The 15,069-nt window shown below is 38.7% G+C and overlaps 1 protein-coding gene across 1 annotated transcript; it reads left to right on the top strand.

Annotated features, from left to right (window-relative positions):
* The first annotated feature begins 1,791 nt into the window (after window positions 1–1,791).
* Window positions 1,792–6,051, top strand: LOC142302916 (olfactory receptor 11L1-like). Its single transcript, XM_075344020.1, has 2 exons — window positions 1,792–1,844; window positions 5,112–6,051. The coding sequence occupies exons 1-2, from the start codon at window positions 1,792–1,794 to the stop codon at window positions 6,049–6,051; spliced, it is 993 nt and encodes a 330-aa protein (XP_075200135.1).
* The last annotated feature ends 9,018 nt before the right edge of the window (window positions 6,052–15,069 follow it).

The raw sequence follows: 15,069 nt of genomic DNA on the forward strand, positions 1-15,069 counted from the left end.
AGAAATTGACTGACATGTATGTATAGCAGAGCTATAGCCAGCTGATAGAGGAGAAATTGACTGACATGTAAGTATAGCAGAGCTATAGCCGGCTGATAGAGGAGAAATTGACTGACATGTATGTATAGCAGAGCTATAGACGGCTGATAGAGGAGAAATTGACTGACATGTAAGTATAGCAGAGCTATAGCCGGCTGATAGAGGAGAAATTTACTGACATGTATGTATAGCAGAGCTATAGCTGACTGATAGACAGGCAAATGCCTGATATGTAAGTATAGCAGAGCTATAGCCGGCTGATAGAGGAGAAATTGTCTGACATGTAAGTATAGCAGAGCTATAGCTGACTGATAGACAGGCAAATGCCTGATATGTAAGTATAGCAGAGCTATAGCCGGCTGATAGAGAAGTAATTGACTGACATGTAAGTATAGCAAAGCTATAGCCGGCTGATAGAGGAGAAATCGTCTGATACGTAAGTATAGCAAAGCTATAGCCGGCTGATAGAGGAGAAATTGCCTGATACGTAAGTATATCAGAGCTATAGCCGGCTGATAGAGAAGAAATTGTCTGACATGTAAGTATAGCAGAGCTATAGCTGACTGATAGACGGGCAAATGCCTGATATGTAAGTATAGCAGAGCTATAGCCGGCTGATAGAGAAGAAATTGACTGACATGTAAGTATAGCAAAGCTATAGCCGGCTGATAGAGGAGGAATTGATTAACATGTATGTAAGGAAGAGCTATAGCCAGCTGATAAAGAATAAATTGACTGACGTGTAAGTAAAGCAAAGCAATAGTTGCCAATAGAGGAGGAATTGACTGGCATCTAAGTATAGCAGAGCTATAGCCGGCTGATAGAGGAGGAATTGCCTGACATGGAAGTAAAGTAGAGCTATAGAGGAGGAATTGCCTAACATGGAAGTAAAGTAGAGCTATAGAGGAGGAATTGCCTGACATGGAGGTAAAGCAAAGCTATAGCTGGCCGATAGAGGAGGAATTGACTGACATGTAAGTTAAGTAGAGCTTTAGCCGGCTGATAGAGGAGGAATTGCCTGACGTAGTAAAGCAAAGTAAAGCGAAGTAAAGCAAAGCTATAGCTGGCCGATAGAGGAGGAATTAACTGACATGTAAGTAAAGTAGAGCTATAGCCGGCTGATAGAGGAGGAATTGCCTGACATGGAAGTAAAGCAAAGCTATAGCCGGGTGATATTGGAAAAATTGACTGACGTAAGTAAAGTAGAGCTATAGCCGGCTGATAGAGGAGGAATTGATTAACATGTATGCAATGAAGAGCTATAGCCGGCTGATAGAGGAGGAATTGATTAACATGTATGCAATGAAGAGCTATAGCCGGCTGATAGAGGAGGAATTGCCTGACATGTAAATAAAGTAGAGCTATAGCCGGCTGATAGAGGAGAAATTGCCTGACATGTAAGTAAAGCAAAGCTATAGCCGGCTGATAGAGGAGGAATTGACTGACATGTAAATAAAGTAGAGCTATAGCCGGCTGATAGAGGAGGAATTGCCTGACATGTAAGTATAGCAGAGCTATAGCCAGCCAATAGAGGAGGAATTGACCGACATGTAAGTAAAGGAGAGCTATAGCCGGCTGATAGAGGAGAAATTGATTAACATGTATGCAATGAAGAGCTATAGCCGGCTGATAGAGGAGAAATTGATTAACATGTATGCAATGAAGAGCTATAGCCGGCTGATAGAGGAGGAATTGCCTGACATGTAAGTATAGCAGAGCTATAGCCGGCTGATAGAGGAGAAATTTATTAACATGTATGCAATGAAGAGCTATAGTCGGCTGATAGAGGAGGAATTGCCTGACATGTAAGTATAGCAGAGCTATAGCTGGGTGATAGAGGAGAAATTGACTGACATGTATGTACAGCAGAGCTATAGACGGCTGATAGAGGAGAAATTGACTGACATGTATGTATAGCAGAGCTATAGCCGGCTGATAGAGGAGAAATTGACTGACATGTATGTACAGCAGAGCTATAGACGGCTGATAGAGGAGAAATTGACTGACATGTAAGTATAGCAGAGCTATAGCTGGCTGATAGAGGAGGAATTGCCTGACATGTAAGTATAGCAGAGCTATAGCCGGCCAATAGAGGAGATATTGACTGACATGTAAGTATAGTAGAGCTATAGCCGGCTGATAGAGGAAAAATTGCCTGACATGAACAGGGTGCCTATAACTAATTAGAATGAAGCCACCTGGAATCTGTAAGATCTGTTACAGTCTTCTGCACAGAATAGTTTTTAAAGAGTAACCGTTGTTTTTTTTTCCCCCATTAATCAGTAGTACACATGAAAATAATAATCGTTGTAATAATATCTTATCAGAAGACTCTGCTTCTCTCTCCTCCTGAACTGATTCTTCATATTTGAAAGTTTCAATTAAAGAGTTTTTCGTGAGCACAGACTTTAACATTAGTCAAAGAGAAGATGACAGTCATCGATCAAAAATTTCTATAGAACCCGCAGCCAAATGTCTGTCGGCCTCCAGCTCCTCCTCTTTCCATAAAGTTTTTAAAGCAGCGGCTGTCCTTTCTGTCTCAGGATTTTAAACTTTTGTCTTCACTCAATATAGATTTTACCAATTTTACTGATAAACTGAGAGTAAAAGATCAATAATCCTAATGGTGAATTAATCAAATTTCCCTTATAAGATATGTTACAAAGTTGGTTATTTTCATGTGTCCAAATTATTTATGAAATAAAAGTAAAAACAATGATTTGTCGTTAAGCACACTTTTTCATCGGTACAAATAGAATATTCAATTATAGGAATCTTGAACATTAGAAATTTACCACCAAAAAACTTAAATTTCAGGCAAAATTATTAATAAAAAAAGTACACATTATTATTTGATTATTTGTTGTCACTTAACACTTTTAAAAACACTGTGTCATTATTTTATTCTCATGTTAAAACTATTTATTTTTCAGTGGTAAACTGCTTTGTTATAATGTTATAATGTTTATTCAATTTGGATTTCTTGGGTGGCCTAACATTGGCATAATTTCACGGAGAAATGTAAATATTTTATGATTTTTTTTTAGGTAATGCATTTCTACAATTTTGCATTAAAGTGAATATTTTACTTTTGCGAAAAAAGTTATTTTATTGTTAATATAACATTCAGTTTTATTAGAATTTTTATTTACTTAGAAATATTGCAATAATTATGATTAGTGTAATTATATTATCTTTACATTTTATTATGCTGTTTTTATTTTATTTTTATTTCAAATTTATTTATTTTATTTTTATTTATTTTTATAAATTTGAAAATACAAAGAAGGTAGTAGTTTATTGTTAATATAACATTCAATTTTATGGGAAATGTTTTTTTCTTAAAAATATTTCAACAATTATGATAATTATTGTGTTTATTCTAATTTTAGATTTTAAAGTTCTGTTTTCATTTCAGTTTTTTTATATAAATTTAAAAATACAAAGAAACAATATTAACAGTAATTCTTAATGATTTTTTACCTTTTGTAGGTTATAATTAATATAACATTTAATTTTATTAGAAATTATTTTTTTAATAGAAATATTCCAATAAAGATAATTATTGTGTTTATATAAATTTTAGATTTCAAAGTTCTGTTTTCATTTAATTTTTATGTAAATGTAAAAATACAAAGAAATAATAATACCAGTCATTTTTTAATAATTTTTACCTTTTGTGGTTTATTGCTAATCTAACATTCAATTTTATTAGATTTTTTTTTAATTAAAAATATTGCAATAATTATGATTATTGTATTTAGAATATTTTTACATTTTAGAATGCTGTTTTTTTTCAGGGTTTATCTTTTTATAAATTTAAAAATACAAAGAAGATAGTAGGTTATTGTTAATATAACATTCAATTTTATGGGAAATTATTTTTTTTCTTAGAAATATTTCAACAATTATGATAATTGTGTTTATTCTAATTTTAGATTTTCATTTCAGCTTTTTTTATATACAAAGAAACAATATTATCAGTAAATCTTAATGATTTTTACCTTATGTAGGTTATAATTAATACAACATTCAATTTTAATAGAAAATATTTTTTTTAATAGAAATATTCCAATAAGGATGATTATTGTGTTTATATTATTTTCGATTTTAAAGTTCTGTTTTTATTAAATTTTTATATAAATGTAAAAAAACAATATCAGTCATTTTTTTTATATTTTTTACCTTTCGTGGTTTATTGCTAATACGACTTTCAATTTTAATAGAAACTAATTTTTTTATAAGAAATATTCAAATAATAATGATAATTGTGTTTATATTAATTTTAGATTTAAAAGTTTTGTTTTTATTAACATTTTTATAGAAATGTAAAAATACAAAGAAACAATAATATCAGTCATTTTTTTAAGAATTTTTATCTTCTGTGGTTTACTGCTAATAAAACATTCAATTTTATTATTAACTATTTTTTATTTTATTACAAACTATTCATTTTTATTAGAATTATTAAAATAATGATAATTGTGTTTATATTAATTTTAAATTTTAAAGTTCTATTTCTAGTTAATGTTTTATATAAATGTAAAAATACAAAGAAACAATAATATCAGTCATTTATAATAATTTTTACCTTTTGTGGTTTATTGCTAATATAACATTCAATTTTATTAGACAATATTTTAATAGAAATATTCCAATAAGCATGATTACTCTGTTTATAATAATTTTAGATTTTAAAATTCTGTTTTTATTTAAATTTTTATATAAATGTAAAAATACAAAGAAACAATAATATCAATGATTTTTAATGATTTGTACCTTTTGTGGTTTATTGCTAATATAACATTCAATTTTATTAGACACTATTTTTTTTATTTTATTACAAACTATTAATTTTTATTAGAAGTATTCCAATAATAATGATAATTGTATTTATCTTAATTTTAGATTTTATCATGCTTTATTTCATTGTTTTATTTTATAAAATTAAAAATACAAGAAAACAATTATATCAGTCATTTTTAATTATTTTTTTACCTTTCCTAGGTTAATTTTTTCACTGTCAAATTTAGAAAGAATTTTATGCTCAGAATGATTTAACAAGTTTTTAGCAAAATGAATATTAAATCTCACAATTTCAGCGAGTTGACTGAGATTATGCTTTTGGGTTTTCAAAGCTCTCCAGGAGTAAATCTTTTAATCTTTCTTCTCCTGCTGGTCATCTACTGTGTGACTATATGTGTAAACCTGCTCATCATTCTGGTGGTGTCCTCCAGCCGATCGCTCCACTCTCCCATGTACTTCTTCCTCACACAACTTTCTTTCTCAGATATTCTACTTTCCACAACAATTATGCCCACAATGCTCCATGTTGTGTTGTGTGAAGGAAGTTCTGTATCTTTTGTTGGATGTTTGACTCAATTTTACCTATTTGCAGCCTCTGAAACATTGGAATGTCTTCTTCTGACTGTGATGTCCTATGACAGATATCAGGCTATCTGTAACCCTCTACATTATGCCTTAGTTGTAGACCTTAAATTTTGTCTAAAGGTCATTATTTTATTTTGGATAATAGTTTTTCTTGTTGTTTTCATGTTTTCATTGACAATGAGTTTTTTAGATTTCTGTGGACCAAACATCATTGACCATTTCTTCTGTGATTTGGACCCAATATTAGAACTTTCCTGCTCAGATACATTTATAGTAAAGATGGAAGATGTTATCCTGGTTATACCATTGGCAATTTCTCCATTTACAATTATCATGGTTTCCTATGTGTATATTATCACTACCATACTAAGAATTCCATCGGTGACCGGGAGGCAGAAGACCTTCTCCACCTGCAGTTCTCACTTGACTGTTGTATCTTTGTTTTATTTGTCACTTTTCACCATCTATTTATTTCCAAGTGAAGGAACTAGAAAGAAAATTTTGTCTCTGTTTTATACTGTCTTTACTCCTCTTCTTAACCCTATAATATACAGCCTGAGTAACAAAGAAATTAAGCAAGCTATAGGGAAATTGCTGAGAATTAAGACTTCTATGTTCTAAATATATTCAAGTCTCTAGATATAATAATTACTGTACTTTTTATTTTATAAGACCGGATTATAAGAAGCACCACAAATTTTAGAGGAGGAAAATAGGAAAAAATAATTTTTAATGTTGAAATGAGGGTCCGTCTTTTAATCCTGGTGCGTCTTAATCTGAATGCTCACCAGGGGGAAGCGGCGGGGGTGGAGTGGCTTAAAATGGTCACAGAAGGCACGGTCAACTATGCTGTGGGCTCAGAGGAGGGTGTGTTGCAGCTCAGGAGGCTCAGTGATACTGTGGGCTTGGGGGTGTCATGGCGGTGGGTGCCATTGATCTGCCGGCGGGCTGTCGAGGTGTCAGTGCAGTGGAGCAACTAAGTATGGTCACAGGATGGGGTGTCTTGGCGGCAAATGCAATGGCTCTGTTGAATCACCAATGGTTAATGAGATGGACTTAAAAAAATGGCCTCATGGAGATATATGGAGTTGTGCCCAGTAAACACTGATGCTGCCATCAGTTCCCAAATCTCCCAACACCGGAGATATGATATGATAGAAGATGAAGATATGATATGATAGAAGATGAAGGTAAGTATAAGACTGGGGACAGTAGCCGAAGTGACCAATAGGTAAGAGTTACCACTGTCAATTAACTGTGCTTACCTTTTATTTTTCCAACACTTACTCTATCCCCATTCTTTAATTTGTCCTTTCAGTTTTTGTTTCACTAATCCTTACTCTCCCTCGCTAGCCCTAAATCCCAGCTCCCGCCAAACAAATAACTATCTTGTGTTCCCCTTTACCTCCCCACCTGGCCTCATCTACTAACCTGCTCCTAAAGCTCAGATCACTCCTATTAAAACAAACAAACAGGCCTGCCCCTCTCTTTCCTTCACCCTCTCTATCTCTCTCTCTCTAAGTTTCCCCTCACTGCTGGCAATATATTTCCCAGTCATGGATTCTCATAGCTAGTACTCCCCAATAATTCTCCCTCCAACCTACTAGAAACTATCATAATCTCTTTTACTTTAAACCCATTTCCTTGACGCTTACTCTGTTCATCCCTTTTTTCTGGAACATTCTAGAATGCCCAGTTTGTTTGCAATAAATTCCACGTTATTTAAGACTTCTTTACTTCTCACAGTCTACCCTTCCTGGGCCTTAACAACATATGGCTGATATCCTCCAACACAGATTTCTCCACTGTGCTGTGTTACAGCAACCTTCAATTTACCCAGAAACCTTACCCTGGTAATAGACATGGGGGAGAAAGGGATCTTCCACTTTCTAAGGCCTAAAACACACTTCCGCAAAAAAAAGTCCGTATGATACGGTCCGTTTTTCGGGTCCGTGTTCCGTTTTTTTGGGGCGTTTCTCCGGTACGTATGGCATCCGTGTGATGGCGTATGCGAGCCGTGTGTGCGTGTGGAATGTCCGTATTGACATACAATACGTACGAGTGCAGTCCGTGTGCCGTCCGTTTTTTCAGATACGTATTTTCACACAAATAACCTTGTTAGCCCATTATAATGTGCTCCTGGTGTGTTAAATTGGTCAATTAACTACCCAATTTGTTTAGTTTGCTAAAAAAACCTTTAAAAACATGGCTTCTGAGCTCATTCTCACATTAGACACACTCCAAAATGTCTCTCTCCAATGAAGCAACCATGTATTTGCTCTGGTTGATATCTAGGAGATTTGGGGTTAGGCGACATATGATTGAAGAAGAGCCACCACTGGAGAAAAGGATGTGGATTCACCCCCTTGTGAAGCTCAGGAAAACACATGGGCATTTTAATATTTTATATGGGGAAATGCGGAAATTTCCACCTAAATTCCAAGCCTACTGCCATCTCACCATGAATTCATTTGACAACAGCCTTGGCCTTGTGTACCATCGTTTGAAGCATCAGGACACCTCTATGCGCATCAGCATCTCCCCTGAGGAACGACTGTTGGTGACTTTACGGAAGGTGTTGTCATGTATACTCATGCTTTATCTGTTATTTTGAAATACATGTTAAGTCGCTAAGGCATCATTTTGTTGAAATTATGTAATTTAAAATTAAGGCCTTTGTAGAAAACTTATATTGATCACATAACCATAGTGGAATTTCAAAATAAGATCTGAGAAGTCACATCTACCATTCTATCTCTACAAAAATTAAAGAAACAAGAGGCATAAATCAAACAAGCTTGTTTATTAAACACAAAAATAAATATTTTTCCAATATGGAAAGTAAAGATCACATATGCTTTTCCCAACCAAAGAAATAAAAAAAAACCAGACACAGTATCTCGCCAGTCATTGGATGATACAAATATTTGGTGTGAAATACAACTTACATGAATAGTCAAAGAAATGTCATGTTTTTATTCTATTTCAGTTACCTAGCAACTGGGCAATCCATCAGCAGTCTACATTTCGAATTCTTATTGGGAAGGTCCACAATTGGCAAGATTATCCTGCATACCTGCACTGTTCTATGGGAGACCCTTAGGCATCATGTCATGCAGCTGCCTTCAACAAAGGAATGGATGCACATTTCAGATGAATTTTTGGAGAAAACAGCTTTCCCTAATTGTATTGGCGCCATTGACGGAAAACACATTAGAGTGAAAAAACCACCGAACTCTGCATCAAGATATTTTAGTTATCATAAGTTTTTTCTGTAGTTATTTTGGCCATGGTAGATACAAACTACTGCTTTTTATTTGCTGATATTGGGGCCTATGACAGTGCCTCAGATGCACGCATTTTCAGAAGCTCACGTTTAGCAAGACGATTAATATCTGATAGTTTAAGTTTGCCTGCACCAAGACCATTGCCTGGTACTAATGGCCCTATTGTCCCTTTTGTAATGGTTGCAGATCAGGGGTTTGCATTGTCTAGGCATTTGATGCGTCCATATCCCAGAAGGGGGCTGGACAGATCAAAAGCCCTATTTAATAGCAAATTGGCCACAGCACGTTGCTATGTTGAACGTGCCTTTGGCATTTTGGCCTCAAGATGGCGCATTTATCAAACCACCATCCAACTCCAACCAACCACCGTCAAGGCTGTCATTAAAGCTACAGTAGTGTTACATAATTACTGTAGATTACATGAAAGCAATGACGAAGACATTGAGGAGTTGCCTGCTTTAAATGCACCATTTGTAGAGAATGGTAGTGTTAGAACCACTGTGTCCACTTCTGGTCTACAAGTGAGGAATCAGTTTAAAGATTATTTTAGTTTAAATCGCCATAGTCATGTATAATTTTGACATTGTTATAGTTTTTTATCACTTGCTTACATAAGCACAAACACATATGTATTACAAAAGAGAAAATGACCATACATAGGTATAATTTGTGGTTTTTTTGTTGGTTGGTTGTGTTTGTGGTCCCCATAAGCTATTGTGATATAACTATATTGCTATAACATCAGGAATTTTTGTTATTCTAAAAACAGTACTACTGAATGTACTTGACTAATAAAAATATGGCAAATTGTTTTTGAAAATATAAGTCCAGAATTACTATTTTACCTATGTATGTCTGTTATCTTTTGCAATACACCCTGTATTTTTTTTTTTACAAACAATTTTGTCAGGGACTTTAGCCCATACAAAACACCATACTTTATTATGCAATAATGTCACGCAATCATAATTTGTTTGACACTATTGGAATACAAGTATGGGACCAGACCATATGCAGATACTGCATAGTGGCTGGATTTTTAATAATATAGGTGCCTGAATATTAGTGTAGTAGTTTATGTGCGTGCATTTTTTCCCTAAACCCAGTTTATTCTAATGGATGGTCCAAACAACATGTCCAGAGCAAGGCATCATTCTAGCAGCCAGGTATAGTTTTTGAAGTGATAGAGTAATTTCTATTGAATTTTTGTAAAGGAAAACAAAAATATGACCACATGCATATAGAGTAAGTAATGTGTTACATTTTGATATGTTTTCCCACCAGCAATACCCTAGAAAACATACCAAAATGTAAAATAATACATACAATATCACATTATGATTCAACTAAATCCTCTAGGCTACTGATGTTTTCCTGTATAAGCTCCATTCCATTGACACCTACAGAACATGTTTTGCTGTACAACACTAGATGTTGTAGTGAGTGACTGATCAGTGTTTCCACTAGTAACAGTTGTTGTACTTGGAACAAATAATGAGGCTGTAATACTATTGTATCAACTGAGGATTTCGATTGCGTTAGGGCAATGTCAACCAGAGACGGGGTCTTGGTGCAAAGACGTTTATAATATGCAACCAACAATATGTACACAGAACAGAACATAAACACAATAGAACATAAACACAGTAAATACCTGCCAGGTTCGGAGCAAAGGGGAATTCCCGGAGCCGCGCACCGGACTCCCCCAGTGAGACCACCAGGAGCGAACCCCTATACAGGGGCTGTCTGGCGATCACCCCAAAAGGCCTAAATGTGCAGCAGCCGAGACACGAAAGGGCAACAGGTATAGTCCAAAATTGTCCGTACGTGATGTAAGTCCTAGGGTGGATATGAAATGGAAGGAACCGGGCAGAAGTGCTGACCAGAGACGGCAGACGGAGTCCGGGCACAGCTTGATGAGACCAGGTGAAGTCCAGAGCCGGTGACGGGTGTTTCTACAGGATCCAAATAGCAATCAGGAACCAAGAGCAGCAGGGCAGGAGTAGACAGGAAGCAGTATACTCAGGCAACTAGACTAAGCTTAGGGGCGGGCTTTTAAACAGATGAACAGGAAGTAGGGCAACAGAACAGAAAACTCCATGTTAACAAAGGGCAAGATCCTTCAGAAGAAAACTGGAAATCCCGGAACTCTGACAGTACTCCCCCCCAGAAACGGCCTCAGGGCGAACCAGGGCCGGGCTTGTCCGGGTACCTCCGATGAAACTGAGCAACCTTCTGGGGCGCTCGGATGTTACCCACAGGTTCCCAGGAATCATCCTCGGGGGAGTACCCCTGCCAACAAACCAGATACTGAAGCCGATGCTGATGGAGCCGGGAGTCAATAATGTCCTCAACCACATACTGCTCCTGGCCATCAACCATCACCGGTGGAGGAGGAGGCACGATAGACCCTGAAACGAATTAGGGGAAACCGGTTTGATCAGGGAAATGTGAAACACCTGGTGTACCTTCAAATTCCGTGGTAGCTTCAGCCGACAGGCCACAGAGCTCACTATCCCGGTGATCTTGAATGGACCAATGAATTTCTGCCCCAGTTTCTGCGAAGGAACACCCAGTTTTAGATTCTTGGTGGATAACCACACCGAGTCCCCTACCGTATACATGGGTGCCTGTTTCCGGTGAGTGTCTGACGACTTCTTATAACGCTCCTGAGTCGAAGACAAAGAGTTCTTCAAAACTTCCAGATTTTGCTGTAGCTCCATCAATCTGTCCTCCACTGCGGGCACCGAAACTGCTACCGGTGACCTAGGCAAAATACTCGAATGATAACCCAAGTTAGCGAAAAAGGGCGTTACCTTAGTGGAGCTGCTCTGAGTGTTGTTATACGAGAACTCCGCCAAAGGAAGCAGCTTCAACCAATCATCCTGCAGATGGCTGACATAACATCACAGGTACTGCTCCAGGGTTTGATTAGTCCGTTCTGTTTGCCCATTTGTCTGGGGATGGTATGCAGAAGACAAACAGACATCAATATGGAGTGCCGAACAAAACCCTTTCCAGAACTTAGAAGTGAACTGCATGTCCCGGTCAGAGACGATCTCATCCGGTACCCCATGCAACCGAAATATATTCTGGATAACCAAATCCACTGTCTCTGCAGCTGAGGGAAGACCGGTACATGGAATAAAGTGAGCAGCCTTTGTCAACCGATCCACTACCACCAAAATGGTATTGTAACCGCCCGAGATGGGCAACTCCACAATAAAATCCATTGAGATGGATCCCCAAGGGCGAGATGGCATGGGTAACGGTTGAAGGAGTCCCGTAGGAGCCACACGAGGGACCTTGCACCAGACACAAACTACACATGAGTGGACATAGTCTTTCACATCCTTTAAACAGGTAGGCCACCAGAAAAAACGACTCAGAAATTCCTGCGTCTTCTGTACCCTCCCTATGACCTGCCAACACAGAGTCATGGACCAACTTAAGAACCCGAAGTCTTACAGCCTCCGGGACATAAATACATCGCTCTCTCAACCACACACCATTCCGAAGGACGAGTCACATCATTCGGGGGGGCAGCAAGAAATACGTCACCATCATAGGCCAGCTTGATGTCCTTCCACAAGTCCTGGTCCCGGATTACTCCAACAAAATTGGCATCTGATAAAACGGTCTGAGACGGGGTTTCAGGCACGGAGTCCATGGCGTGGATTCGGGATATGGCATCAGCTTTCCCATTACGTGACCCTGGACGGTACGTGACGATAAAATTGAACTGGTTAAGGAACAGGCTCCAACGGGCTTGCCGTGGAGACTGGCATCTGGCAGATTTAAGGAATTCCAGGTTACGATGGTCTGTGAGAACTACTACTTGTTGCTCTGCTCCCTGTAAGTGGTGTCTCCATTCCTTAAAAGCAGAAATAATCGCCAACAATTCCTTGTCCGCAATGTCATAGTTCTTTTCTGCAGGGGACAACCGGCGAGAAAAGAAGGCACACGGGTGTAAGAGACTCTTGTCCCCAGTCCTCTGTGAAAGGATAGCCCCTAATGCATAATCAGAAGCATCGACTTCCACAATAAAAGGGAGTGCGGGATTCGGGTGTTTTAGTATTGGCGCTGAAGTAAAACAAACCTTGAGACGATTGAAAGCTTCCTGGGCCTGGGCGGACAACACGAACTTCTGCCCCTTTTTGGTTAACAGGGTGATAGGACAAACGATCTCTGAAAAGTTGCGGATAAAGCGTCTGTAAAAATTAGCAAAACCGACAAAGCGTTGTACCTCCTTGATGTTTCCCGGTTCCGGCCAGTCTACAATTGCCCGTATCTTGCCAGACTCCATGTTGAGTCCCTGAGGAGAGATGACATATCCTAAAAATTGTATCTTTGAGCAATGGAATTCGCACTTCTCCAGTTTAATATACAGGTGGTTATCCCTCAGACGGGTAAGTACGGTCTTGACGTGCTCCTGGTGTTCCTGTAGGGAATCAGAAAAGATCAAGATATCATCCAGGTAAATCACCATGAACTGGTCCATTATATCCCTAAAAATATCGTTGACTAGGTGTTGGAAAGCCGCAGGAGCGTTACAGAGTCCGAAGGGCATCACTAGATACTCATAATGTCCATACCGACACCTGAACGCTGTTTTCCACTCGTCCCCAGGACGTATGCGGAGTAGATTATATGCCCCACGGACATACAATTTAGTAAATATTTTGGCCTGTTGTACTCTCTCAAATAGTTCGGGAATCAACGGCAATGGATACCGGTTCCGGATGGTTATCTTATTTAGTTCCCGGTAGTCGACACAAGGTCTCAGAGTCCCCTCTTTCTTCTTCACGAAAAAGATGGGTGCCCCCGCTGGTGAGGTAGAAGGTCGAATAAATCCCTTGGCTAGGTTTTCATCGATATAATCTTTTAGTGCTTGTAACTCTGGTGCCCCCAACGGGTAGACATGACCAAACGGGATCTCTGCCCCTGGGAGTAATTCTATGGGACAATCATACGGTCTATGCGGGGAAAGCCGATCTGCTTTTTTTTTGTCGCATATGTCTGCGAATTCATTATAAACCGGGGGTAGAACAGGTACCTGTACAGTGCCCTCTGCGTTCTGTGTTACCGGAACCGGTACAGTTGGACTAATGGTCGGACCACTCTGGGGTGGGAAGGATATTTCTTTAGTCTCCTAATCGATGACTGGATTTGTAGACCGCAGCCAAGGAATTCCTAAAATTATCAGAAAATGGGGAGAAGAAATCAACATGAAAACAAGGGTCTCCTGCTGACCTGGTTTCATCACACATTCAAGGGGTACTGTCTCCCGATCAACTGGTCCGGAAACTAATGGACTAATCTACCATCTCCATGGTAACCGGTGAGGATCTTTGATGAGTCTGGATACCGTGTTTCCTGGCAAAAGAAGAGTCCGTGAAATTTCCTTCTGCCCCAGAGTCTATCATAGCAGATGTAGGAATTAACTGTCCCTTTTACCGAATCTGAATGGGAAGCGAGCAATAGGTGTATTTCCCTTCCGGGTGCTTAGGTGAAGTTGACATCACTGTCAAGGGAACTACCGCATCCAGGTGTATACTGGTTTCAGAGACGTCGGACTCTGCGTCAGTGTTGTCACACTCTGCCACTGCTGCTAGTACCTTATTCGGGCGATTGGGACGTTTTGGGCAATCAATCAGAAAATGGTCTGATTGACCACAATAGAAACACAAATGCTCACGGAGCCGATGTTCACGACATTCGTTGGTCTCTCGCCTTTGCAGAGAGTCCACTTGCATAGGGACATCCTCGGCCTCCCGTGGCATCTTGTGAGCGGGTTCCCTAGAAGGGAAAGCAAAGTCGGTTACCCGGTTTACAGCTGCCCATTTTTCCTGTCTATGTTCCGTCAAGCGGGTATCGATATGCACACAGTGATGGAGAAACTGTTCAAAATCCCGTGGAGATTCGGAACGAGCTAACTCGTCCTTGATGGTACCGGACAGACCCTTTCTGAAAACTGACAATAGCGCATTGTTTCCCCAGTCGGTGTCTACCACTAACCTCTTGAACTCGGTGGCATATTCGATGACAGACCGCTTTCCCTGACGTAAGGAAAGCAGAGCCGATTCAGCGGTAGCACGGTGATTAGGATCATCAAACATTTGTGCCATGGCTGTTAAAAAATCATCCAGGTTATTTAAACGGATATCACGATTCTCAATCATAGGATTAGCCCAAGCCAGTGCTCGTGATGTTAACAACATGATTATGCATAATACCTTTGACTGGTCAGACCGGTAATAATCAGCATGTACATCAAAAAACAGTATACACTGATTAACAAACCCCCGGAACTGACTTCGATCACCACTGAAATGAAATGGGGGTAACCTAG

The sequence above is a fragment of the Anomaloglossus baeobatrachus genome, chromosome 4 (assembly GCF_048569485.1).
Source record: "Anomaloglossus baeobatrachus isolate aAnoBae1 chromosome 4, aAnoBae1.hap1, whole genome shotgun sequence".
In the NCBI taxonomy this organism is placed as follows: domain Eukaryota; kingdom Metazoa; phylum Chordata; class Amphibia; order Anura; family Aromobatidae; genus Anomaloglossus; species Anomaloglossus baeobatrachus.